Source organism: Symphalangus syndactylus, chromosome 11 (assembly GCF_028878055.3).
Source record: "Symphalangus syndactylus isolate Jambi chromosome 11, NHGRI_mSymSyn1-v2.1_pri, whole genome shotgun sequence".
Lineage (NCBI taxonomy): Eukaryota > Metazoa > Chordata > Mammalia > Primates > Hylobatidae > Symphalangus > Symphalangus syndactylus.
In genome coordinates, this window is record NC_072433.2 from 20,012,920 (window position 1) to 20,039,653 (window position 26,734).

A 26,734-nucleotide genomic window follows, 5' to 3' on the forward strand; every position below is an offset into this window, starting at 1 on the left:
GCCTGTCCTGGAGACTCCAGGCAGGGAAACCCACCCTGGGGGGAATGCTAGGGGGAGGCGCACTCTGGGTAAGAGCAGGCACAAGCTCTTTCTCCCCTACTCCATGGGCTGCAGGGAGCCAATTACAAGCTCATTAGGAGACCAAGCCCAGGGTTCCCAAAGCCTGGGGGCAGGTGGTACCCCTGCCAGTGAGGAGGGGCTCTTTCGGCTGAAGCAGTGGTTGGGGCACCTGCCCCTCCCTGGACTGCTCTGGGCTTTTCCTCCCCTTGCCCCGTGATCTGCAAAGTGTTCTGCAGTGTGCATTGCCCTTTCATCCAGGAACTCCTGGGGCTCAGCTCCCATCTCCCCAGTGGGGAACTCCCATTGCCCCAGGGAGTCAGGATGAGAAAGGCAGATTAGGGGCTTGGGGAAGGCAGGATTCAGGATTCCAGGGCAGGCAGTGCCTGGTGCTCTCTAGGAGGGTGCAGCTTCCAGAGGTGGGGATCTAGGCTCTAGGCCCGTGGCTCCACTCAGGTGAGTGCAGGGACCAGGCCCTGGGGCAGCCAGTAATCCTTGGGGCCATCATGAGACCCGATCTCCAGGACAGAGGGTGAGGCCCCGGGGCAGCTGCAGGTGTCAGCTGGGAAGGAGCAGGCCTGCTCGGGTTGAGGGTTTTCTGTTATTTCTTTATTGGGATGGGGGTGGGGTGCATCATTCAGAGCTTTGTGCTGGTGCCTACGTGCATACAAGTACACACACACACACACACACACACACGTAGGCATGTGTTCACGTATGTATACATATACACACAAGGCCACAACTCTGGTGTGCTGGAAGGAGGGGGCAAGCTTTTTCCAAGAGGGTATTAGAAAGAGGTTGATTCCAGCGGATGAGTGGTCTCTAAGGCTATAGCCCCCCACAGGGTGGGCAGCCAGCTCTGTGTGAGTGCCAGGGTACAGCCGACAGACAGCGCTGGAGGCCTGGGGGCTGGGCTCTGAGAGGAGCTTGGGCAGACAGAGCAGCCTCCAGCCCCAACACTGCCCTGGGCTGGCAGTCAGGCCCAGCCCTGGTCCTGAGAGGCAGGTCCTTGAGCTCCTCGGGAGGGCATGACGACCCTGAGTGCTTCATGGGACCACTCGGTGGGCCCTCCTCCATGCCAGGCCTGTCAGAGGACAACCCTCCGGTCCAGGTGGTCCCCACGCCCGCTCCGCTGGTGCCGCACTTCCAGGTGCTTGTTCTGGACCTTCTCAAAGTGCTGCAGCAGCTCTGCGTAATCGATGCTAGGGGAGTCGGCTTTCTGGGACTTGGGGGCTGCCTTTAGACTGTCTCTGGGAAGAGGGAGCAGAAATGCTGTCAGGGGATCAGCTCACAGGGGGGTTACTGCTGGAGGGCAGTGGGGTCAGGGGCAGAGCCACAGGCTGGTGGGCTGGGCCTCTGGGTGTCTGTCTCAGGCCTGGCAAGTCTTCCCTCATGGCGGGCCCCAGAGCTGGGAAGCCCCTGAGCATCCCCCTCTTCCACAGTTGGTGGGAACAGTCAACACTGCTGCTTGGCTATTGCCCTCCGCCTGTGGGCTGGCGATGGCGCCCAGAGCAGGCATCACATTGGGAAGCATTTCCTGTTTACGAGTGGCTCCCTTTGGGGTGAAAGCCAGGGCTAGCAGCCAGCCAGGAAGCCAGCTGGGGCCTGGAACAGGGTCGGGGGAGAAGGGGGAGGTGGCAGCTTGGCCCTTTCTCTGAGAGGCAGGGCTAGGACTGGGGAAAATGGGAATTGCTGAAGAGCCTCTGCTGGGCCCTCCACTTGGCAGGACATTTGTTTTTGAGTGTTGGGGCCCCAAGGCCTTCAGTCACTCACTGTCCCTGGGAGGAGGAATGCCGGTCTCACCACTGGACATGCCTACAGCTCCTACATTCCTGTTGCTGCCACTCTCTCCAGTTGCTCTGTACAGCAGCACAGGTTGTGCACTGCACAGCTAGTGTGCATGATGCTCCCTATAATTGTGCAATGCGGTAGCCTTGCTGTCCCTGTCAAGCCCAGTGCTTAGCTTGCTCCTGGGGATGAGATCCCCTTGGGCTCCTGTCCCATTCCTACTCGCGCTCCAGCAGTGTCTCATGAAATGTTCTGCTCCCTCCCTTTGGCCTCACTGGTTTGGAGCAGATCCGTGTGGGCTAGGAAGTATCTATTTCCAGGTCCTGAGGCCTGGTGGCCCTGGGAAGGGGTCTCAGGAAGACTGTGGGCTGCTCAGCTAAGCAGAGAATCTTGGGGCCCTTCAAATTCATGAAAAGATGCCAATCGGTGGGGGCGGGGGAGGGTGCAGGCAGTGGCAGAGCACAGGATCTAGACAGACCTGGACCCAACCATAACTCCACCGCTTCCTAGCGGTGTGACTTGAGCATGTGACTGTTTCCTCGTCTGCAAAGTGAGGGCTACCTAAGGAGCGGCCCTGGGGTGGCTGCCAAGATGCCTTGACACGATGTGTAAGAGCTTTGCCTGGTGTCTCCAGCCCCAGCTTAGGTACCTGGCAGGTGCCACTGTGGCCATAGTTCTGCCCCTCCAACGCGAGGCCAGCCGGGGCCCAGCAGCTTGAGGGTGGAAATAAAGGAGGCCATTTTGAGGGAGACACAATGGAGCTCCCCCAAAACGAACTCTTGGCCATGAGTTCAGTCCAGCAGGAAAAATCAATGGCCAGAGCTTGACAGTTGCCTCGGATGGCCCACCAGCCTGGGCAGGACCGGGGCAGGGGGACTCTTCCCACAGTTGAGATGCCATCTGGGGCCCGGAGGCGGCCTCCTGCACCCCTGCTCAGCTCTGCCTGCCCACACCTGTTCCCTTCACGCCTCCCTGCTGAAGATGCACCACCAGAAAACATCTTGGACGTGTCTACGCTGCGGCTGCTGCTTTTCTGGGCCTGGCGCTCCTGCCTCCCTAGCGGGGCTCAGCTGACTTTAGTTCAACAAAGATCAAAAGCAGCCGGGCGGGGCCCATTCTAGAGGGCCAGGCTGTGGGCAGTGTTCTAGGCTGTGGTTGCTGCTGGGAAGGGACCTCCCAGGCACAGTAACCCTGGGGCCCAGGTGCCACTGCTCCAAGAGAGCAGCCTGGACTTCTGAGGAGGCCAAGGGCCACCCCGGAGCTTGCAGCCCTAAGTCCAGGGTGTGGCCAGACGCTCCTCTAACCCACTTAGGCCAAGGCCACAGGTGTGACCCTAAGTGTGTCTTCTGATGCTGAGCACCCACAGGTCTGTGTGTTGCACCCCATGACACTCCTGGCAAGCCAAGACCTTAGGTTAGGGGAGCTTAGGGGCCTTTAGAGAGATGCTTTCAGCACTGGATGGCAAACCCGGGGAGATGGGCGTCGGTGTGGCAGGGTTGGTGGGGGTGGGAAGAGTGGGCCACATCTGCTCCCTGGGCCCTTAGGGTGGCAAGAAGTCTTGCTCCCTGTGATGGGCAGACCCTTCCTGGCCTGAGATCTTGGGAGCAGGGCGGTCTGTGTCGCCGGGGGGTGGGTGACACTGCCGGGGCTGCTGAGCACAGAGGCCAGGCCCGCTCTCCCTGCCCCACCTGATGTGGATGGCCGCTCTCAGGCCCTGCACATCTATAGGTTCACAACCACCCTCGGGCACCGAGGCTGAGGCCAGCCAGCCCACAGCACAGTGTGGGAGTCCAGGACTCAGGGCCGGCTCTCACTCTTGCCATCCCACCCATGCACCTGTTGCCAGCTTTTTCTTAGAGGTTCCCTCCTGCTCACTGAGAAGACAGTACCTGGGGGAGTGGCCCAGAAGCCAGGGGGTGGGGGAGCTGTGGTCCCCAGGGCCTTGATGGCACCTGGAGCACACAGAACCAGGGATGGGCGAGGAGTGTACAAACTCTCCCAGCTGTTCCCGGCTCCAAGGCCTGCCCCGCAACTTGACCCTGTCTGCCAGCTGTCGGCCCCTCCCAGGGCTGGGACTGTCCGCAGCTCCCTTCCCAGGGTGTGAGCCGTCCTCCGGGCCCCACCCTGCCATCTGACCCCTCCCCCAGCTGTTCCAAAGGCCCCTGGCATGCCCACTGCTTCTGTGCCCCTATCTATGGTATCTCTTCCTAGGTCGTTGCAAAGAAAGGCTGGGGGTCCAGGGCATTGAAGGCTAGGGGGTGCCTCACACACCCATTTAGTCCAAATGTGCATTTACTGACCAAGTAACCAAGAACCCAGAGAGGGCACTGGGCTTGCTGGAGGTCACACAGCAAATCCATGGCAGAGCTCACACCAGATCCTACTCTAGGCCTGCAAACCATCCACTGACCCTCAGAATAATCTACCCAGAGGCCTCAACCCCTTGGCTCAAGACTTCCCTGACTGACCATGGGAGATTCTGAGGAAAGCCTCATTTTCCCAGCTTCCCTCTGCAAACTTGTTCTACCCTGATCTGAGGAGTATGACTGCTCTGAGCCTCTGCTCCCCTCCCAAGACGAGGATATCAGCACGCGGAGCCCTGGGGGAGGCGGGGCTGGCTCCCTGGCCAAGAGGACTCCCAGGAAGGCAGGCTGGTTCCCACAGGGAGACTGGAGGTCACAGGGAAGCAGTCCTTCCTATCTCCTCCCTGCTTCTGGCTGTATCTTCCCCTCCCGGGTGCCTGCCAGGTTGACCCTAACACTATGGGGCGTTGGAAGGGCCAAGGCAAAGGCTGGGCCAGCGAGGCCTGGTGTGGCTTCTGGGCCTCTCTTGGAGTCTCTCAGGAGCTGACAACACTCCGGCCCCAGGAACCCACACGCACGCCCCCCTCCATGGCTGACCCTGCTCTCCTGGGGACACTGCGTCAGGCGCTGTCTTCTGGGGACCACCTGGCAGCACCCCGAGCAGCTGGGGTGGCAACCAGCTCAAGGCCTAGTCCTGCCACTGCAGGGCACTGCCTTCTGGGGAAATGGGGCAGGGAAGGCAGGAGCCTGTCTTGGTTGGGGCCACACTTTCTAGGGGTTCAGCCTCTCCAGCTGGCCTGGGGCAGACAGCCTATCAGGTGCCCCATGCTCAGCCACCAGAGGGCCAGTCTGGGTGGGAGCAGCAGTGGGAGCCGATGCCAGCGGTGTGGAGGGCATAGGGCCTCCGGGCAGGCCTGTCTCAAGGCTGCCTGTGTCCATCGCAAAGGCGAGCACCCGAGGCCCTTTGCTGGAGCAAGGCGCCAGGCCTGCTGAGTGGCTCTAACAGCCTGGGAGGGAATTCTAGACACACAGGGCATCTGATGCAAGCTGGGCGCGCTCCATTCAGCGTAAATCTTCTCAGTGGCTCTGCTGGTTTCCATGGCGACCTGACAAGTGAAATTTTCCATCTCGGATGCCAAATGCCTGTGGATGAGGCAAAGCCTCCAAGGGTTACCAAATATAGACACAGCCCTACAGGCTCTGGGGTAGGGGCCAGCTGTGGGTTCAGGGTGGGAGCCAGCACCCCTCTGACCAGAGGCTGCCAAGCTGGGCCTCTTGGTGGAGGGGTGCCTAGGACCTGTTCCTTCCATGGGCAGGACCTGAGCAGGGGAGCCTTGAGTGCACCCCTGCCTCCCACCCCACCCAGGAAGTGTCTGAGAAGGTCCTAGCAATGACGGGGTCTCCCAGTGACCCAGGGTGGAGACTCTGCCACAGACAGGGTGGGGAGGGGCTATGTGAGGCCTGGGAGGTGCCCAGGACAGGGTCCTCTCTCACTCAACAGCCACTGGGGCCCCCATCTCTAAGCTGGGCAGGAACTCCTCCCCTGCCCAGAGTTTCTCTCCAGGGTCCTCTGTCTGGGTAACTCCAGATGCCCTCAGAGTTTTTAGATTTTGCATAGCCTCACTGAGCTGGACCCTGATTGCCTGGAAGTGTTGCTACTCCCGGCCACCGTGTGAATGCTCCCAGAATCCCTTGCTCGGTGCTCTGATGTGGACACAAGAGGCCAAGGGGCAAGTGGCTGCAGGGGGGATGGTGGCCACAGTGACAAAAGGGGTGGGATGCTGAAGTGAGGGAGGCCTCAGCAGCCCCCGGCACAGCCCTTCATCACCAGGCTCCTCTGGGCCTGTCCCTGCTCGGGGGTGGGGGGGGGGGGGCGGGGGCAGCAGTCCCCAGCCGGCACTCACTCGGTCTGCAGCAGCTCAGGGTTGGGCACACACTGGAGCCGGTGCGAGAGCAGCTGGAAGGCGCTGCTCTGCGGCAGGAGCATGAGCAGGCCATAGAGGGCCTTGATCAGGTAGGGGTTGTTCTTCACGTCCAGCAGCTGCAGGCGCAGATCTGGGGTGGGCAGAGGGCAGGGGTCAGGGACCTGGCACTGCTCTGGGACACGCCCAGCCCACATTCCCTGCCTCCCACTGGCCAGGACCACCTGGGACCTGGCGCCATGGTACCCACAGCCCAAGGACCCAGCTGTGTGGGCCCAGCCAGGTGGCTGTGGCTTCCAGCGAGTCAGGGGCTCCCTCACAGCCAGTTGCGCTGCCCCCGCCTCCCCCACGAGTGTCCTAGCCATTTCCATGATCTCGTCTTCCTTTCCACCTGCCCACCTGCCTGTCTAATCTTTCCAACTGTCACCTCAGCCCCACAACCCCGAGACACGCTGTGGGGCCTGGTCTGTTCCCTGCCCCCCGCCCCCCGCTCAGCTGCCTCCCTGGTGATACGAGGGCTCGGGGCCTGTAGTGTAACATATTCTCCAGTCGGCTCCGCACGTGCCAGCGCGGGAGAGCTATAAATAGGGTGTGCTGGAGAGAAAGACGGTGGATTAGGACAGCTTTAAGAGAGGGCAGGATGGAAAAACGCTTTTGTGTGTAGTGAGACACACACCAAAGCCCCGGAGCGTCTGGGAGGTGCTTCTGGGGCTCCGGCTCACATGCCAGCCCTGCCACCACCCTGCCGGGGGAGAGACGCACCTGGGGGGCTGCCCAGCACTCATTCCAGCCCAAGCTGCAGCACGGACCCCGCTGGTGGCTGGCTGTACCACAAGGCAGTCCCAGCTTCCCCAAGGCACACAGGGGAGGCGGGATTGGAAACGGGCTCACTTCTCTTCTGCGAGCCTCTCCAGGAGAATCACTGGCTTCTACTTTCTTGTGTCCCTAGGCCCAGTCCAGGCATTGTTTGTGAAGGATGTACCATGTGCTTTGGGAGAGGGACTATGTCACCCCTGGAGTGGCCACACAGGGGGTCCCGCTGACACAGGGAGCCTGAGCACCAGGCCTTAGGGCCAGGGTGTCAGTAAGCAGGGAGCAGAGGAATGGAGGCCTCTTGGTGCCCTCCAGAGGAGACCCCACCACCACTGTCCTAGGCCTGGCTGCCCAGCAGAAGCGCAAGCCTGTTTCCAGTCCTTTCTTCCCTTTGGGCCTTTGGGAAGCGGGCACTGCCTGTGGCCAGACCAGCCACCTCTAGGATCCAGGCGACTCAGGGCTGGGATGGTGTTGGGTGAGACCAGGGTGTGTCTCTCCTGTTACCCTGCCCCAGCAAAGCCCTGGGCTTGAGGAGAAGGTGCTTGGAGTTCCTCCAGGGTCAGGGAGGGAGGGCAGTCATCCCAGGGATGCTTCTGGAATGCCAAGAATGTACAACTGGAGAGATGAGTCAGGACAGACCAGCAGCAGGAGCAGGGTCTTTTTAGGACCTGACCTCAGGTGGCCATGTGGCTGTCTGTGTCCCTGGGAGGCCCTCGGGGAAGCGTCAGGCTGGGCACACCTGGGACAGGCTTTAGTGCACTCTGCAGAGAGCAGGGTCTCCCCCCTGCTCTTCTGTCTCCAGGGCATCAGTTCCTATGGCACCCTGCTGCTTGAAGAGGCTGCCCTTTGAAGGGGGCTCAAGGGGGGATGGGAATGGGTGTTCTTCAGCCTCTGCATTAAATTCGGGCTCCAGGGCTCAGGCTGATGGGCTTAGGCCGGGCGGGTCAGAGACGCTGCCAGAGAGTGCGAGAGGCCGGGCGGCCAGCTTGGCAGGGAAGGTGGCCACCAGCAGAGTGGCCTCCTGGCTTCTCTGCACATTATAAACACACGAGCGTCATTCAAAGTGTGTATGTTGAGGCGCTGAGAGCTGTGCTCGCCCCAGCCAGCTGCCACTTTTGCACATTCAGCCTGGGTGTTACTAAGCAGGCAGCTCCTGCCCACTGGCTCCCAGCAAATGCCAACTCTTCTTTCAGAGAGGTGCAGGCATGGCTCTTGGGCCAACAGGAGCACCTGCAGAGGGACCCGGGGGAACCCACAACTTCAGAGAGCCAGGGCAGAGGCAGCAGGCTCAGAGGGGTAGCTGGGGACAGCCCAGGGGCTTGGTATCAGCCTTCAAGGGGGTTCCGCTGTCAGCGCTGGCTCATGTCCACGAGACTCACCGTGAGGGATACAGGCAGGACCCAGGTTCTGATGCCACATGCCCTAGCCCTGCTCCGGCTGGCCTTGCAGGCCTATCATCCCAGTCTTTTTTTTTTTTTTTTTTCTGAGACAGGGTCTTGCTCTGTCACCCAGGCTGGAGTGCAGTGGTACAGTCACAGATCACTGCAGTCTCAACCTCCTGGGCTCAAGTGATCCTCCCACCTCAGCTTTCTGAGTAGTGGTGACTATAGGCATGCACTATCATGCCTGGTTGATTTTTAAAAAATTTTGTGGAGATGAGATCTCACTATGGTGCCCAGGCTGTTCTCGAACTCCTGCCGTTAAGAGATGCTCCAGCCTCAGCCTCCCAAAGTGCTGGGATTATAGGTCTCACATTCTCAACATTCCAGAAGCTTCCCTGGGGTGACTGCTCTTCCTCCCTCCCCAGCCAAAAGAGACCAACTGGAGCTTGGCTCCACCCACCCCACTGCAGGGCAGCCTTGGACTCATGGCGCGAGGCGTGGTGGGAGGTGGTTCTTACATGTGAAGATGGGGCACTCGATCAGCTGCACCAGCTTGTCTACCTCTGCGAGGAAGTCCACGGTGACCTCCAGGTCCCCACTGGGTGTGCAGTCAAGGAAAGTCTGTCTGCTGGGCCAGCACAGCCGCAGCTCAGAGAACCACGCACCCTCCCCATCTGCACCTGGCTTCCTGTGCACAGAGCCTGGTTGTGGTGAAGCAGGATTTGGTGCACAAAGGACACTAGGCTCTTCCCTGCTCCTCGTCTTTCTGTCCTAAATGGAACCCCGCTGTTCGGGAGTTCCAGGTTCTGCTCTAGCAGCTGTCTCCTCTGCACCCTCCCAGGCTGGGAGAGGCTCTTATCACAGCGCTGCAGCCTGTTGTGGGAGGGCCGGGCAGGAAGGGTTCTCTCCTTTCCCGCCAGCAGGGCTGCAGCAGGCTTGCGGCGCTGGGCAGTGGCCTGCCAGTCTCTGGGTGACAGAAGTGGCTGAGAGGAGCAAATTCAGGTTGTAGAAGGAAAGCAGGCACACTGTGGGGAGCCAGGCAGGGTCACACCTAGCCCTCCACTGAGGTACCTCCTGGCCCCTTCTTCCTTACTCCCAACTCCTGGCTGGTCATGTTGCCTTCTAAATAGCACTCCAATCCTGGGTTACACGTCAGGCACCCATGGATGGGGCTAGTTTGCTTCTTGGTGTTTTAAAAAAAATCTGGCCAGGCGCGGTGGCTCACACCTGTAATCCTAGCACTTTGGGAGGCTGAGGTGGGCAGATCGCTTGAGGTCAGGAGTATGAGACTAGCTTGGCCAACATGGTGAGACCCTGTCTCTACTAAAAATACAAAAATTAGCCAGGCATGGTGGTGAACGCCTGTAATCCCAGCTACCTGGGAGGCTGAGGCAGGAGAATCACTTAAACCCGGGAGGCGGAGGTTGCAATGGGCCAAGATCGCCCCACTGCACTCCAGCTTGGGTGACAGAGACTGTCTCAAAAAACAAAACAAAACATCTAACTCTGGATGCCTTTTGAGGAGCACGGTGCTGACGTCAGCATGGGTGCCTCCTGCTTCCGAGGCCTCCGCCCAGCCTGCTTCTCCCCAGTATGTCATCCTCAAGCCTGTCGGGCTCTAGCTCTGTGGCCCCCGAAGGCCCACGCCTGGGCTGAAGCCTGCAGGCTCACCCAGCCATCCGCCCATATTCCCAGCTCCGGGCCTTCTCCCCCACCCCCACACCAGGCCCAGGAGGAACTGCAATGAGCAGAGGGCAGCCACCTTTTCCCAGGGGCAGGAGCTGGGCTTCTCTCTTACCCCAGCAAGATGGCCCAGCATCACCCTCTGGCACCCGCCGGGCTGGGCCTACTCAATCCCAATCCCAACCCACAGGGTTTCTCCCGGGCCAGCTCCCCTCCAGGAGCCCCTCTTTGCTGCCAACCTTGCTCTCCCAAATACATCCCTCCCCTCCCAGTGTCCTGGTGGCCCTGATGTCACAAGCCCTGAGGCTGAGTGGAGGGGTGGGGACAGGAGCATGGCACTTGGGGCCGCCTGTTGGGTGGAAAGGGGGCAGCCGGGCCCTTCCTGCCCCTCAGTGGCCCAACCCCAACCACAGTGAGAGGAAGGATACAACTTCTGGATGAGGTCATAGGCGTGCCGGTAGTTCTGGGTGAGGAAGCAGAGGGACACTGTGGTGACTGGGTTGTGGCACCAGGAGCGGTACAGGCAGCAGAACAGGTTCTGGCTCTCCTGTGGGGGAAGAGGCATGAGCCGTGAGGAGACCCCTGCTCCTTGCCCCCTCCCGGTCCACGTGGGGACCTGAGGGAAGGGCCACAGGTCTAAGTCCCAGGGGCCTTCGGTCAGGGGCAGCCAGAGCCAGCTTAGCACCCCGGCTGTTTGGCAACCCGGCTGGGAACAAGCCATCACAAAGGAAACGCTGACAGCTCCTCTGCAGACCCTGTCATTACCTCCCAGTCCCAGAGCTGTGTGGTGGCTGCGAGGGCCTGGCTGAGAGTGGTTGTCCTTTGTGCTGGCATGTCTGCCTTCGGCAAAATCACAGTAATTGTCCCCCACCCCAACCCCCACAGAACTCTGTGGTCCCGGAGCCCCATGGGGCTGGGAGGGTGATGGGGGAGTGGGCAGGGAGGGGAGGAGGCACACTTAAATGCCATCTCCTCTCCACCTCTGCAGGCCACCTCGAACACTTGGAAACCACCCAGGAACCCAGCCCACACTTGGGGGAGCCCTTGCCCCTGAGGAAAATTCTTAAGGCCTCTGTGAATGTCTGGAAGGAACCACAGGAGGGAGGCAGGGCTGTGGCCTGGATCGTGCAGAGCCACTTGGCCCCAGATGCCCCCGGACATGGGCCTGGACATCCCCAAGGCTCTTGGGGAGGGTGTAAGCAGGGTCTGAGCCGGCAGGGGACCTGGGAAATGAAACCCCTGGAGTCCCTGCCTCCAGGACGGCGCCTGTCCCTGCACGGCCTCTGCAGCCACCACCCTCAGCCGGGACACGACAGGCCTGGGACCTGCGTCTCTCCTTGTTCATAGGGGAGTGAGAGTGAGTGAGTGTCCTTTCTGCTCTCTCTGACCAGTTGTTGGTGCGTCCTCATCCAGAGCCTGGGACAGATGGGCAGCAAACTTGACACCTTGGCTTATGACAGGTGCCTTAGGAGCCAGATGTGCCCAGCTGTGGTAGGCAGGGGCCAGGCCAAGGAGGGCGAGAAGTGCTGTTAACCCCTGATTTGCCAGCAAGGTTATAACCCAGAGGCCTGGCCCTGAGAGGGTGGCACTGCCCCGCAGGGTGGGTCCACGGCCAGCAGAGCCTCTGTTTTCAAGGGGGCAGTGCCTGGAGTGGGACTGGGGTGTCAACCAATGGAAAAGGCAGGGCTGTTAGGGGGTCAGGGTGGACATGTGGACCCTCCTGTGGGCAGAGACCTCAGTGTGGGTGACGTGACGCACCCGTGGTTAGTGCTGCGCAGCCACTCACCCGGGATCCCTATTTCCCAGTGGACCAGGGGAAGTCTCGATTTCAACCCCGTCTTCTCCCTGAGAGCCTCCTGGGGCCAGCCGAGGGGCGGGCTGACACAGGGTGTGCCCCCTGGCATGCAGGAGCACACCTGAGGATGGAGTCATGGACGCAGCCTACCAGGGTCTTCAGGTCCTTCAGCTGGTTCCTTAGCTGGAAGAGCTCTGTGGAGGTCAGCAGGATGGTGTTGAGGGCGTGGACCATGGTCGAGGCGAACTTGAGGTCCTCCTCCCGCAGCAGGATGTCTGCCATTGAGTGGAAGATGTTCTCCGCGTTCAGCAGGAGGCACAGCTGCCTGGAGAGCAGGCAGAGCGGGGTCAGGGCGCAGGCCGACCTGGAAGCCTCTGTGTCTCAGCCTGGGAGGCCTCCTCTTGGTTTTGCAGCGTCCTGGGGAAAGCTGCTCTTTCCTGAGGCCAGTGTGGAGCCGTGACTCTGAGGCCTGTGGTTGCGGGGGGGAGCGGGGAAGGGTGGGGGGAATGCTGCACCTGCCTCCAGGCCTCCCAGCACTGCCTACCTGGACCTAGCCACGCCAGAGCGTCCCACACTATATTAATCCCCCGGCACAAGAGAAACAGCTGGGCCTCCAGCTACCCAAAATAGTCCCTGGGACCCCGTCACTTTCATGAACTCCCACATGCCTGGGCAATGCCCCCCACTCCAGGCCAAGACACGCCTGTCCCCTGCTGGGCTTTCTTCTCTTGCTAGAGCTCATCTTCATCCGGCCAATTCTCCACACATCGGTCACCTGTTTACTGCCCTACTCCTCCTCCTGGAAGCCCCCGAGGTCAGGGATTTGCGCTGTCCGGGCTGTACCCTGCGGCCTGGAGCACAGATCCGTGTGGGATCAGCGTTATGACCCTGAGTTTTTTCTTCACTGTACGGATGGTGAAACTCTGGTGAAGTGACTTGACCAAGGTCGCAGAGTCACTTAGGGCCGGAGCCTAGCTCGCTGGTCCCCGGGCCATGACCCCTTTCCCATCTCTTGTCTAGTAAGAGTCGTTCGGGGCTAAGGATTGGACTTTGTGAAGAGGAGCCTCCCTGTTATACAAAAAGAAAAAAGGGAACCCAGAGGATGAAGAAAAGCAGATTCCCCAGGGTCCCTGGGCCAGATGACATGAGCAGTGAGAAGTGGGTCGTGAGGACAGGCTTGGAGGAATCTGCGCTGCTTTTCCACGTGCCCTTGGAGGCCTGGCCTGCAGGGGAAGGGCGCCTGGGCAATGCTTCCCAGCTGGAGTCCCAGGGATTCGGGAGCTTCCCCAAAACAGCATGATGCAGGCAGGATGGGGCATGAGCGGGGTGGCTGGTGAGACGGTGGTGTGCAGCACTGTGCTTCCTGACTGCTGGGCTGGTGGCAGCATGGCACCCCTGCCCACACCACCTCTCATCTGGGGCTAAGCTCTGGTGCCTGACGCCGCGTCCTGTCTCCAGGGAAGCATCACCACAGGTCTGACACGGCGTTGGAGGCCCCGAGGTCTCGGGTGCTCAGTGACGTGAGCCACATTTCTTGGTGGGAGGCCTGAAGCACCTCCATCTCCTCCCGGGTCGCTGGACTCAGCCTCCGCTCCGCATGACCTGGGCCCAGCTTCCCGAATGCCCCTGAACGCCAGCCATGGCTCTGGGTCCAGGCTGGAGAAGATTCCTCCCCACCCCCAGCCCCAAAGCAACCCCAGAGCATTTGGTAACAAAGAGGCCAGACCACAAAGCGCAAACAGTAGGCAGGCCGTTCCAGCCTACCCCGGCTGGAGCCTGCAGGCCTGGGCAAGAAACCACGAGAAACAGAAACAAGCAGCGCAGGGAGGGGGTGGCGGCCGCACGAGTGAGGGCTGCTTCATCTCCCCGCACATGCCACCAGGACCCTGCCATGCCGGGGGCTCCCCTGGGGTTAGGTGGGAGGTGAAGGCCTCAGCCTGGCGTCCCGAACTACCAGCGGTGTGATCTCAGTGTCTCTGCACAATTTTTCCACCTTAATTAGGGGCAATACCTATCTGTGAAATAGGGGGAAGTTCTCAAGAGGGCAGCCTGAGGACGAGGAACAAGCCATGTAAGGCCAGTGTGTGGGACACGGTACCTAAGGGGCCACAGCTCCTCTGGGGAGCTGCTGGCCACAGAGGGAAAGCCCAGCCAGGCGGCCTCAAGCCAAAGGCCAGGAGGTGGTGGCCCTGCTGTAGAGCCCAGACAGTGCTTCCTGCCCCTCCCGGTCCCCCAACCCCTCCATGAGCCCTGTCTCCACGGCTGTGGGACAGAAATGTTCCAGAAGGGCAGGCACAGGAGGAAGGGGGGCGTTCTGACAAATGGTCACAAGTGCCCGTTGCCGGCAGCTGGTGCCGTCTCCATGACAGAGGCCAACAGCTGAGCCGCTGCCAGGCAGCGCTCTCCAGGGATCCAGGCTGGCAGGCGGGAGCTGTGGCAGCAGAGGGCAGGGTGGTGACCACGTGAGGGCAGGCTGAGGAGGGTGCGGAGGGAGGGACAGACGAGGGGCTGGTGGTAAGGAGAAGCGGGCACCCAGGCCTCCTGGTGTCCCAGCGAAGCCAGGGAATGCTGGCTGTGTTACAGAAGGTCAGGAATAGTGGAGATTTCTGGAAACTCTTCTTTTGCCACCAGTGACACCACTCTCTCCTGGTTTTCCTCCCACCTCTCCCCCAGGGCTGGGGTAGCCCTTCCACTCTTCTCTGTCTACTCTCTGCCTCTTGGTAGTCTGTGGTCCCGATCAGTGACTCCCACACGTGCCCTCCAGCCCTGAGCCCCCGCTGGGCTCTAGATGGAACAGCTGCTTTCCTGGTGGAAGGCCCTGCCTGGCCACCTAGCAGGCATTTCAAACCTTGCTTGGCCATAACCGACCCTTCGTGTCCCCATAGACTTGCCACCCCCCTCATCTCAGTAAACGGTGGCACTGGCCACCCAGCTGCTCAGGCCCAAATCACGAGTCATCCTGACCCCCAGTCCCTCTGTCGGGTCCACTGGCAGGTATGGGGGCCTTACCCTGGGAGCACATCCTACACGGCCACCCTGCCCCACATACCCGCCCCCATGCCTAGGGGGCTGTCAGCATCTCCTGCCTGGTCCATCTCCCCATGTCTCAGGATCTGCCTCCTGCTGCTTCTCCTGCCCCCACAGTCCACCCTCCACACACCAACTGGACAATCCTAAAACAGGCCCACCAGAGCATGCCCCTCCCTGCTGGGATTTGCTAGCGTCTTCCTCCTGGATCTGAAACAAACCCAGCCCCTCACCTCGGCCTACAGGGTCTCACACCTCTTGCTGGTTCCTCTCCAGCCTCCCTTTTGCTGTCCCTCCTCCACTCGTGGCATTCTAGCCTCTTGGGTTTTTTGGTTCCTGACCTCGCCAAGCCCACATGGCCCTAGAGGCTCCGCCTGCTCTGCCCTGGCCAGATGGCTCTGCCAGGAACCGCACGTGGCAGGCTCCTCCCAGATAGCGAGGCCTCGGCTCCAACCTCAGGTCCTGATGAAGACTCAGTCTGAAATGCAGGCCCCTCCTACCAGCCCCTTCTAAGAGAAAGTTCTAGTTCTTTCAGGGCACTCATCCCCAAGAAGCAAGGGTCTCCTGAACAGAACCGTAGGTGCACTGACTCCCCACCCCCTCCCCCAGGCCAGCGCATTCTCTCTGTTCATGCCCAGGCAGGCCTCTTTGTGCTGTGCAAACACCAGTGTGTGGAAAACGGCAGCCTGATGTTACATTTTTGTCCTTGTCACCCATCAGGCCAAGCCCTGGCCTGGCTGCCCTGCCCTGCCCAGATCTTGCACTCTCTTGCTGGCCAAAGAGGCCTGGGAAGCCAGCTCATGCCAGGAGACTCTGGAGCACAAGCCTCCTCAGGAGGTGTCTCCCTCTGAGTGAGGTGTCTCCCTCTGAGCATCACTAATTAAAGTACCACAAGAGGGAAAGGGAGAGGAGAGGCCGGGAGCAGGCACCACAGAGAGCAGCGCTGAGGCCGTGCCATGCTCCAGCCGCTCGCTCAGCAACCCTTGCCCCAGGAGGAGGAGCCTGGAGAGGCTGCTCTGGGGCTGGCAGTGGAGGGGCCTCCACTGAGGACGACTCCCATCCTACTGCTGGGAAGAAGGTGGGGGCCGCATCCTGCCTCGACCCCAGGTCACCCTAGGTTTGGGGAGAAGGAAAACCCAGATCACTGCGTTGCAAAGCCTCAAGAAGACAGTAATAATAGTGGAAGTGTTGGCCAGCTCACGGGGCCCTTACTACAGGCAAGGCTCAGGGTGGAGGGTGTGAGAAGCGGGCCCTTGAGTCAGGAAGCTGGGGAGGGAGGAAAGGGGGCCCATTTTCCACTACAGTCCCCAGTCCACACCGGGATCTGTATAGACAGGTGGCCTCGGAGTTCCCACGCACCTGGCACTGGGCTCTGGGCTAGCTCCACTCACAGTGTCATGCTGAGTCCTCACACAACCTGGGTAGGGTTATCACCCCCACTGCACAGAAGAGGAATCTGAGGTTCAGGGAGGACCCACAGCTGACCAGAGGAGGAGGAACAGAGGATTCAGACCTAGAAGATTCGACTTCCAGAACCTGAGTTCTTCCTCACGACTCCGCTTCCCCAGTGCCTGCTGTGAGTGGGCACCAGGGGCTGTCCCTGCCTGGCAGAGGCCTGGCAGATGGCTGCCTTGCAGGGCTGCTGCGTCATCACTTCTTTGCTGAGCCCCAGCCCAGCTTGAGTTGCCTGCCTGGCTCCCAAGCGCAGCGTCAACAGTGGAGCACAGCTTGCAAGCATTAAACATGTGCCCATATTTTCCAACACCCGCATGAAAACGCTATTTGTCATGAGACAATGGCCTGGAATGTGCTAGGAAACAAGGCAGAGAGCTGGGGTGGGAGGGAACCTGAACAGGGTCTGGGAGGGCATAGGGGACCTCTTGTACCACCCTGGAGGCCCACCATGGGGCTGGAGGAGGGCAGGGGTCCACAGGCGAGTGTGTTGAGCCAGTAGGGGGCCTCTGGTGTATCCCGGTGACTCAGGCACAGGCAGGTGGTATGTGGCCAGAAGGCAAGGACACACGCCGTTTAGGGCAATGGCAATGGAGCTTTTGGCCCAGCAGGGGCTGTGTCACTGGTTGTGTCCTTCACACACAGCCCAGAGGCCCTGTGGATGAGGTTCTGCCTCCCCGTCTTGGGCTGCCGGCTGCCGCTGCCTGGACAGCTGCTCCCCCTTCCAGGTCTGGTTTTGTGCTGGGGGCGGAACCAGCTTCTCTTTGGTTTCTCTGCCACATACCAGGAGCTCTCAGAAAAGCAACCTGCCCTCGGTCTGCTCTGAACTTCCCGGAGCCCAGCAGAGGGGGCGGTCACTTTTCCTTAAGAACTGAGACTACACAGCCTTGCCCATGAATATTCCCTTTGGGGCAGCCTCCAAGGCCAGGCTAAGGCTCATGCTGAGACCAGGGAAGGAGAGACGTGGCTCTGCATCCCCCTGCAGCCTTCTCCACTGCTCTGAAGCAGCGTCTGCCTGGAGGTGACTGCACCACACCTGCCAGGCTGGTGTGAGCCTTCGTGTCACTGTCCCTCCCATCACTAACACTGGCAAGCATCAGCACACATCAGGCACCAGCCATGGACAGCCACAGGCCTCTGCGGGAGACGTTCTCCTAAACCCCCACCTGGCATCCACGCACAGCCCCTGCTTCAGGTGAAACCTGGGCCAGGGTGGGCAGGAGGAGTAAGGTGTCAACTGGCTTTGCAGGTGCCGCAGTGTCTGGGTGGCTCTAGACTGGCCAGTCACGCCCTAAGGTCATGTGGTCCAGGCTGGCAGGAGCCCTGCCTCATGGTAGCAGAAGGGGTGGTGGGAGAAAGGCATGGACGGGAGCCTGCAGCCGTCTTCTTTGTTCTGTCCTGGGTTGGGGGCAGGGGCCACACACTACATCTCCTCCAGGGATAAGACAGGTCACTGATTTGGGCAAAGCCAGGCCCTGGTTTGGAGGACAAGACTTCCTGGGGGCTTTACCCCCCAACACCCCTCCTGCCCGGGGCTGTGTGCAGAGCAGCAGAAGAGGGGCTGCGCAAACACTGCTGTGCGAGGGTGCAGCTGGCCGTGGCCAGTCGCCTCTCCCCATCTGGTTAGTTCCTGCAGGCCTGGAGCAGGGCACGAGGAGGGCCAGCTCACAGTGGGAGAGAGGGAGCAGTTCCTTTTAGGACAGACTCATCGTGGGAGCCTGGGGAGAGCACAGCCTGGCACGTTAGAGGCTAGGGACAGCTGGAGCCTGCTTGGGAGGAGCTGGGGAGTGGCTCCTTCGCCGGGCGTCTGTAGGAGCAGGGCCCCATGCGGCAGGTGAGGCCCAGGAGGGCAGAGGACGGAGCTTGGGTCTCCTTGTGGGGAGCTGACATTCTGGCTCCCTGCCGTGCTCCGCCCTAGGGAAGCTGGACTCTGCCATGTGGCTTCAGGGAAGACATGAAACTTCCCATGACCTCATGTCCCTGCACCCTCTGAAAACAGGACCAGCAAAGTGACCAAGGCCAGAAACACTTCCCCATCCTCACTGTCGGCTGATCCTTCCCAGGTCCCTCGGCCGTTTGCTCAGGATACTTGTGCCGGCTCCCTTTGGGGACCCTCCTCTGGCTCTGGTCACCAAGCAGGGGCATGCTACTGGCCCCCCGCCCCCACCTGCCCAGTGATTGTTAGGACGCTGAGCCATCTGCTGGGGACAGGAACCCATGCACTCACTGGGTGCAGGCTCTGCCCTCCCCACCCCTCCTTCCTTGGGCCTGGCTTCTTTAAGAGGGTGACCAAGGCAGCAGCGGATGATGCATCTGACCCGTGGTGGGGGTGTTTAGGGTGAGTGTTCAGCCTGGGAGGAGGAGAGGCTGAGGGCCCAGGAATGCCCTTCTGCCAGTTGGCCTGCCAGCACTGGCCTGCAGGGCCCTTAGTGGACGCAGCCTGCCCCTCTGCCCAGGTGGGCCAACCTGGCGCTCAAGGGCACGGATGTGGACAGGGCATCAGATGAACTCAAGAGAAGTTCATGGGGAAATGGAGACCGAAGCAACCACCCCCTCCCAGGGGCCTCTGACATTCTTGACTGTCCCAAACAATAAGCCACCAGCAGTGTGGAAAACAGCTGGCCTGGCGGGGAGAGACCCTGGACACAAACCCTAGAAAGAGACGGCAAGCTTGAGAAATGAGTGTGGAGGCTGGGGGTGCCTGCTCCCGCCTGGCAGGCCCTCAGCTGCTGTCTCTACTCCAGCCCTCACTGGCCCCGCAACGCTGCCGTCCCCATGATGAAGAGAGGACTCAGAAGAAGCCTCAGCTGGCAAGTTCCAGGCGGGGTGGGTGTACCCCAGCTCCTCAGTTTTCCCCTATGCTCCACCTTGTCCACTCTCGCGTGCCATCGATGGGACGTCCTTCCCAATGGAGCCTTGTTGGTGGCCCCATGAGAGGCAAGAGTGTGGGTGATTTTGCTCGGTACTTCCTGTTGGACTAGGGCACACAAGCGGCCTCACTAGATACAGATACAGGAAGGTCTCCTCCTACTGCCCAACCACCCCCTGCAACTACCCCACTGGGTTCTTCATGCCTCTGCTTCTCCAGTCTGGCACCAGGACCCCCTGGTGGCACCCATCTCCCACCCCAGCAGGTCCAATTCTCTAGCCCCACTGGCCCAGTGGGGACCCTGCCTGCAAGCCCAGCTCTTTGGTCAGGGGGTGTCATGGGGCATGGGGTCAGCGATCGCTGTGCTCCCTGGCAGGCTGTTGGCAGCTCTGGATGGGGATGGGGTTCTTATATGGGTGACTGGGCAGGTAGTCCTGACTCAAGGTCCCTCAGAGGCTGGGCTGGATGCTGATTCTGAGGAGAGTGTGGGCTGGGTGGACTCCACTGGTCTCTCTGCAAGTGGCCTTAGGACTGGGTAAACCAGCAGGAGGGCAACAGGCTTCAGGTGCCTGCTGAGGGCAGGGCATCCTGGCTCAGAGGCCCGTCCCTTCTCCCTATGGCCAGGCCTCCTTCCTTCATTTCCATCCCCAGCTGCCTGTGGCTCACTGACCATGCACAGAAGGGTGAGCCCTTGTTTATTTTCTTTTTTGAGATGGAATCTTGCTCTGTCGCCCAGGCTGGAGTGCAATGGTGCGATCTCAGCTCACTGCAACCTCTGCCTCCCGGGTTCAAGCGATTCTCTTGCCTTGCTGGCTGGGATTACAGGCATGTGCCACGATACCAGGCACATTTTTGTATTTTTAGTAGAGACATGTTGGTCAGTCTGGTCTTGAACTCCTGACCTCAAGTGATCCACCCGCCTCGGCCTCCCAAAGTGCTGGGATTACAGGCGTGAGCCACCGCGCCTGGACAGCCTTGTTTCTTTTCTACATTGGATGCTGGATGGTGCCCACGTCCATCCCCTTCAGTGGTCCAAGGCCAATGGACCCCAGTGCTTTCCTAGGAGACACCTGGAGTCTCATGGCCAATAAATCTGAGGTGCAACCTAATATCAAGCCTACAAACTACAGAGAAGGCCTGGGCCGCTCCCACCGGAAAAGGGCCTCCTCCCTGACTTGTTCCTGCCCCACAGCTGGGATCCTTTAGGAATTTAAAGAGAAAGCAGCTTTTGGGTCAGTAAAACCTTAGGATAGGGAGAGGAGGGAGTGACCTCCCATCTCGAGTCCAGAACGCTCCAGAATCTCACTGCATCCTGCCCCTCCCCCTCTGCTCTCTTCCCTTCCAACTCTCTGCTTCCAAGTATAAAAACTGTAAATCTGTTTTATTTATTTCAATCAATCCTCGGCAGTGTGCCCCTCAGGGCAAAGGCAGCCATGGTAACCCTGCCAACTCATGCCTTAAAAATTCATCGTGTTTAATGCAGTCGATGTATCTGGTACACTTAAAAGTTTCTTGCAGGGAGTGGGGTGGGAGGAGGAGAAGGATGCAGGACTTGTTTTTCTGGGTTTTGTAGGGAGCTGGTGGAAAGGGGATGGAGGGAGGAGGGGCACAGGAAGAGGCCTTCAGTCCTCTTAGCCATCTGTCCCTCTGTGTAAGAGGAGCTGCCATCAGGCTCTGGGAGGTCCCAGACACCTGTGCTGGGCTCATCTAGAGACCTCCAGAGAAGGTCTCATCTGGGTGGGAGCTGCCACAGAAAACCAAACAGTCTCACAGAGGCAGCTGGGGCCTCAGCCCCCCAAGATTAGCAGGTCCCTCACCCTAAGTTCGGGGCTTGCTCTAGGGAGCGAGTTGACTCCCGCTTTCTGAACTGCCCAGGGTGGAGTCAGATGGCCCTTGCTACCATGGGAGGGGCTCTGCCTTCTCCTTAGAATGGAAGTCATCTTCTACCTTGGCCTTTTTTCTTTTCTTTTTTTTTTTTTAGATGGAGTCTCGCTCCGTCATCCAGTGCAGTGGTGTGATCTTGGCTCGCTGCAACCTCTGCCTCCCGGGTTTAAGTGATTCTCCTGCCTCAGCCTCCTCAGTAGCTGGCATTACAGGTGCCCATCACCACGCCTGGCTAATTTTTGTATTTTTAGTAGAGACTGGGTTTCACCATGTTGGCCAGGCTGGTCTTGAACTCCTGACCTCAGGTGATCTGCCGCTTCGGCCTTCCAAAGTGTTGGGACGACAGGCGTGAGCCACCGCACCCGCCTTGGCCTTATTTTCCATGGGTCTTTTCAGTCTGACCACCCCGTCCCCTGTGTCCATTCACAGGTACTCAAGCCCGCTGCTCTTTCCCAGGACAGCCTTTCCCTGTCTCCTGCCTCACCTGCTGCTAGTTCCCACCAATTTCCTTCCTAAAGTGGTACTTGGCCCCTCGGCCCTCCCTGAGCCCTGGTTCCTTCTCGGCTTACACCACAAGGCCTAGGGCTGGGCCCCTACAGGCAATGGGGGAGATGAATGCTTATAGGACAGAAAATTAACCTCCAGGAAGAGATAAGGTGGCCTGGGTTACTTTGGCCATGGGGCTGGGCATGCACACGGAACTGTAGGCCAAGGGGCTTCAGAGTCAGGTGGGTTCTGAACTGTGTTATCAGGGTTCTTGGCAGGTGTCTGGCTCTGGCGGAAGCATTTCACATTTCACAATCTGCAAGGAGTCCCTGTGAGGGGACTCGGCAGGCGTATGACTCACAATGAGGTCTGCGTTTGTGTCTCAGAAAAGAGGCTGCGCCTTCTATCCCACATAGACACACCCCAGAATACGGCTGGATGCAGGTCAGATGGCGGGGGCTGGGGACAGGCGTGTAACCCTGTGCTGGAGGCTCTGAAGCCGAGATGGCAGGGACGACCGATGGGGACTCTGCTGAGATAGTGTCTTGGTGCTGGAGAAAAAGGCAGTGTGAGGAGGGCAAGGCTGGGGTGAGGAGACAGCTGGGTGCGGGGGGTAGGGGCAGGAGTGCGGCTGGTCTGGCCCCTGCCTGGAGACCATCATCCCCAGGCCATGAAGCCTTGGCACGGCCGCAGGGACCTCTTTGCATGCTGAATCCTCAGTGCAAATGAAAACAAAGGGACTGGTCACTAAAGGAAATCCTGTTGTCTCCATGAAAATCACCTCCAAGAAGCGCTGAGAAGTGCCCAAGCCCTTGGGTCCCTGCTGGGCTCCTGCCCTCTCCTGCCACAGGGATTTCCTCCAAGCCAGAATCACCATTTCCTTCCTAATCCTGGCCACAAATGACAGTACATTAGGAACATCGTGTATGTTCAACTCCTCAGCATGGGCCACTTGTGATTTCAGCCCGGAGCCCTTTCTAGCAGAGAATGCCATGTGCGGCACAGATGAGAGGCCTTGCCAAAGTCCCCCTCAGTCAGCCTGACCCCAGCGCCAAGTACTCACTGCTGCCCACCCACCCCTTTGTCCCCCAACAAGCTCCGGGGCCCAGACAGCACACAGCCTTAGACACACTTTTCCGGGAAGACAGTTTGGACCTCCTGAGCTGCAGAGATCACCGGGGCCTTCTGGTGTGGACTGGAGCGAGTTTCTCCAGAAGCTTCCTGTGGCTCTGGGGCAGCATATCTGTAGCCAGCTCCTTCTACCCCACTTTCCCCCTGGAGCCACCTCTGTGGGCAGATGGCACTGACCACACCTGGCTGGGATGGTGTTGGCCTGTGATCCACACTTAGTTCTACCCTCCTAGGGCAATGGTTTGTCTCCAAGGGTACGAGAGGGAAGCAGGGCCTTGAAACTGCAGCCATAGTTCTGCAGCCTGGACTCAAACTCAGATCCGGAGGAGAAAGTCCATGGGGCTGACTCCAACAGCAGGTTCCCGGAAACCAGTTGGGAGCAGCAGCTCCCAGGTGTGGGAGCCAGGCCAGCTGCTGCCTGAGGTCCAGGCTGCGGTGATTTTAATATAAAGATTCCTGGTGCCCAGGGAGACGCGGCCAAGACTGGTGCTCTGAACTGCCTGATACATTCCCTGGCTGATACTGCCAGGGAAATGGCATCCCTGAACCCTACGTGCCCTGGGGCCTCCTGGGCTCTGCTGGAGAACTGCAGATATAACCTTTCTCTCCCTTTGAAGCCCTCTGGGCTTGACCCCTCTAAGCAGGATTTCCTCCTGAGGATGTGCTCAGCTGCCCCCGTGGAGGCCAGCCCTGCCCACGAGGAGGCCGCCACCGCCTGGCATGCTGCTTCCTGGCCCTGCCTGCCCTTGCATGCCCCTGCCACCCACATGAGACAGGAAGGAACTGAAGCCAAGGACTGGTCCCAGGCCACACAGCCAGGGCCACAGAGGGGCCAGAACTTGGGTCTCTGACTCGGCGCTCATGTTCCCATGAACATGTTCCCACGCTCTGTGGCATCTGCAAGGGACACAGACCTCCCTTCCCTGGCTGGCTCCCCTTCCCACCCATTCCCTGCAGCTTGTATGCCCAAGGCAGAGACACCCCTTCACCCTGTGGCATGTGACCTCACGCAGGGTCCTCTGAGATTGAGTCTGTCTTGGGACAGGTAATGGAAAGGCATCCCTGCATCTCTGCCATTTTCCCCTGCAAACCGCGGGGGGACTTGTGAGGAATGAGGTGGGTGAGCGACAGCAGTGCTGGGACCCGAGTAAGGTGGCCAGAGCTACTCCGGCCCCAGCAATGTCTGGGGACGCCCCTTGCCCGTGTTCTGATCACCAAGCTGTTTGTTTTCCTTTACTTCAGGTGATGATTCCCAAACTAGTCCCTTTGTTCCAGGCCAGGGAGCACTCCTGCTGCTGCGTATTCCCACGGTTTACAGACGGTAAGCCTCCCCTTCTGCCTCATCGGTGCTGGACCAAGATACGGAGGCCTCGGCAGGGCCCACACTCGGCCCCTCTGGCCTTAAAGCCACGTGCCCAACTTGGGTCCAGCAGCCTCAGTGTTCATGTGGCCATAGCCCCGTGTGAACACTTCCCTCCCCCCAATTATTTAACCAGATAGGCTGTCCTCCTGGTCATGGGCCCTGGGTGATTACAGTGATTCACTAGTCTCTTGTGTTCTCGTGGCAACTTTCCTTCAAAGGACCTCCTGTGCTCTGAAGGAGTTCCGGCCAGGGGCTGCCATTCTGGTTTCTGGGGGTGCCTTGAATGCTCCGCCTTGAGCGCCATGCACATGGCTTCAGCTCCACGCCCCTCAGTGGGGAACCACCAGCCCCTGTCCCATCAGTGTCCTCATCCACCCAGAAGGCTGCGCATTTACCCTCCAGAACAAGGAGGCTCCCTCAAGCCAGGAATACCCTAACTGTGGGACCCCAGAACCTGGTGTATGCATGGACCACGCGCAGGCCGCCCCTCCAGGAGGTCCACGATCTGTACTCTCAACAAGCTTCCGGGGTGGCCAGAGACCTGCTGCCTGCAACTGCCTCACCAGGGCCAATCGCTTCAGGCATGGTGATGCCCTCCTGAGGGAAGGGGGAGACTGGCAGGAGTCTCAGAGGATGGGTGGCAGCAGGGCCTGGCTTGGCTTTGGAGCTCTGGGTGGAAGGCCCTGACACTTGCCTTCTTGAGGCCCCATCCCTGCCTGTGCAGAGTCTGGGTCCTGGTTTAAGTTTCTGCTTGGCATTTCACTGTTTCCCTGCTGGTCTCTACCTTCACGGACCCGAGCCTGCTGTGCACAGCCCTGGCCTCCTCTGTTCAAACAGAAAGACAAAGAGGTCAGCTCTTGGGCAAGACCCATGCTTGGACTCTTCCTGGCCTCCTGGCAGCCATGTGGCCTGGCCCACCTGCATAGCCCCAGCACCCCGAGAGGAAGCACAGCTCACAGCTGCTGCCCTGGGCACAGGCCATTCCTGCCTTTCTGGCTGCGATTAGGAGCTAGAGCCATGAGTGCCTTTCTTGTCTTCACATCTTTAGTCCGGGGGTTTTGTGAAATTTTATGAACTGAGATGGCTTTCTGCAGGCTTTATAAGTGCCCACTTAAAGAGCACTGAGATAAGCGTCAGAAAACAGGACGAGAAGTTAAACATGAATACCCACCACTGGTAACAAAGAGCAAATATCAGAGCAGCCTCACTGCGGCCTCTGAGAGGCTGGTGAAAAGATCAGAGTCTCAAAGGGCTGGGAGGATGGAGGCGCCACAGCCGCAGTGGTGGGCCAAAGCGTGGTGGGGAGGGGGCTCATTCAGTTATTCTCGGCCAAATGGAAGGGGAGGGGTTCTCCTATTTGTACCCTCCTCCACCGCCTCCCGGGAGGCTGAAAAAATTCCTTTTGTGATCAGCCATTTTCAGAGAATTTTAAGACGCATGAAATAGGCTTTTCATCCACATGTTCCCTGCCAGCCCAGGAAATCTTCCCTGGATTAAACGCGTGAGAAATAAGAGGGCCCCAGACATGAGGCGTCCTTGGAAGTCACCCGAGGGGACATGTCTTAGTCCCAGCTCTGGGTTACAGGCGAGCCCCCTATAGCAGAACTTGCGCTGGTGGGCGAGAGGCTTGCTCCCTCCACTCCCCGCCAGGATCAGGCCACTGCCCCTCTGAGCAAAGACACCAGGTAACCACGGACAGAGAAAGGCGGGTGGACAGATTTAATAATGGGATATGGCAGCCTCCGTGGGGAGGGACAGTGACCCTGAGCCACTGGGCTCAGGCCGGGAGCGTAGAGGCAGTGTCTAGCCAGCTCAGGATCCGGACGGAGATGTGTTCTGCACAAAGACAGCGAAGGGGGTGGACCTGGGCAAGCTGCAGAGCTCTCCGAGTCCAGAGCCCACGGCTGCCAAACCAGCACCAGACCGAGCATCATGCTGATAAATGCACAGAAAGGGCTGCAGAAGGAAACACACCAAGCTGAGACCCAGAGGCTACTTCTAAGGGAGGAGGTGGCAGGTGGTCAGGGGTCTTTCCCATTTACCGCTATACCATTCTGCATTATTTCAGTTTTTATTTTATGTGCTTTAATATTTCTAAACACAAAATAAAGTATTGAGAATCCTCTGGGTGCTTCTCTTGGACTCCTTCTTGGAAAGGCTTGGCGGCGGAGCCCATGGGCAGGGCTGGGGAAGGTGCTACCTCCCCAGGGCATGGGTGCTCCGGCCTGGCCACGATAGTGGAGCTTTCCTCTCTAGAGGGGCTGCTGCAGGTTTAACAATGGAAACATGCATTTTACAAATGAGAGGATCAACAGCCGGGAAATGGTATTTTTAGCTACGGTGGCTCTTTGCTTCAAAGGCGTATGTTTCATCTAAAACCAGGCAAACCTCCTACAAAGTCTGCCTGCTTGCAAGGAGTGATTAGCATAATACGAGCATGAAAAAAAAGGCCTGGCTCCACTTTGAGGCAGGAGTGCCTACTACAGGGGGAGGCTTTCTCCTAAAATAGAATCGCCAGCAGATGAGGAAAGTCTCATCAATGGAGACGAAGCCCCCATCTCCACTAAGAGCAAAAAAGCTACCGTGCGCGAACAGCCTGGCTATGACGGGCACGCTGCAGCCACCAGCATAGAGCGGGGTCTGGGGGATGGAAACACTGACCACAGTTCTGCCCTGAAGATGACCATTCTGGGTGCTGTTTGAATCACTTTTGCCTCAGGCTCCCACCTTCTTCAATTAAAGTACAAAGGGTTTCGAGCTGCCTTTCCAGACATCC

At 59.4% G+C, this 26,734-nt stretch overlaps 1 protein-coding gene across 2 annotated transcripts in view; it reads right to left on the reverse strand.

Moving 5' to 3' along the window:
* Positions 1 to 644: 644 nt before the first annotated feature.
* Positions 645 to 26,734, reverse strand: part of VAC14 (VAC14 component of PIKFYVE complex) — a 113,637-nt gene continuing 87,547 nt past the window's right edge. The window contains exons 15-19 of one of the 2 annotated variants that reach the window (XM_055297970.2): positions 11,897 to 12,071; positions 10,380 to 10,498; positions 8,787 to 8,866; positions 6,056 to 6,206; positions 645 to 1,310 (exon numbers count right to left, since the gene is read on the reverse strand). In XM_055297970.2, the coding sequence (XP_055153945.1) occupies positions 1,148 to 1,310; positions 6,056 to 6,206; positions 8,787 to 8,866; positions 10,380 to 10,498; positions 11,897 to 12,071 (688 nt within the window). In that variant the 3' untranslated portion in view covers positions 645 to 1,147. Of the gene's footprint in view, positions 5,258 to 6,055; positions 6,207 to 8,786; positions 8,867 to 10,379; positions 10,499 to 11,896; positions 12,072 to 26,734 lie in introns of both variants that reach the window. The other variant, XM_063611592.1, reaches the window with a different exon arrangement.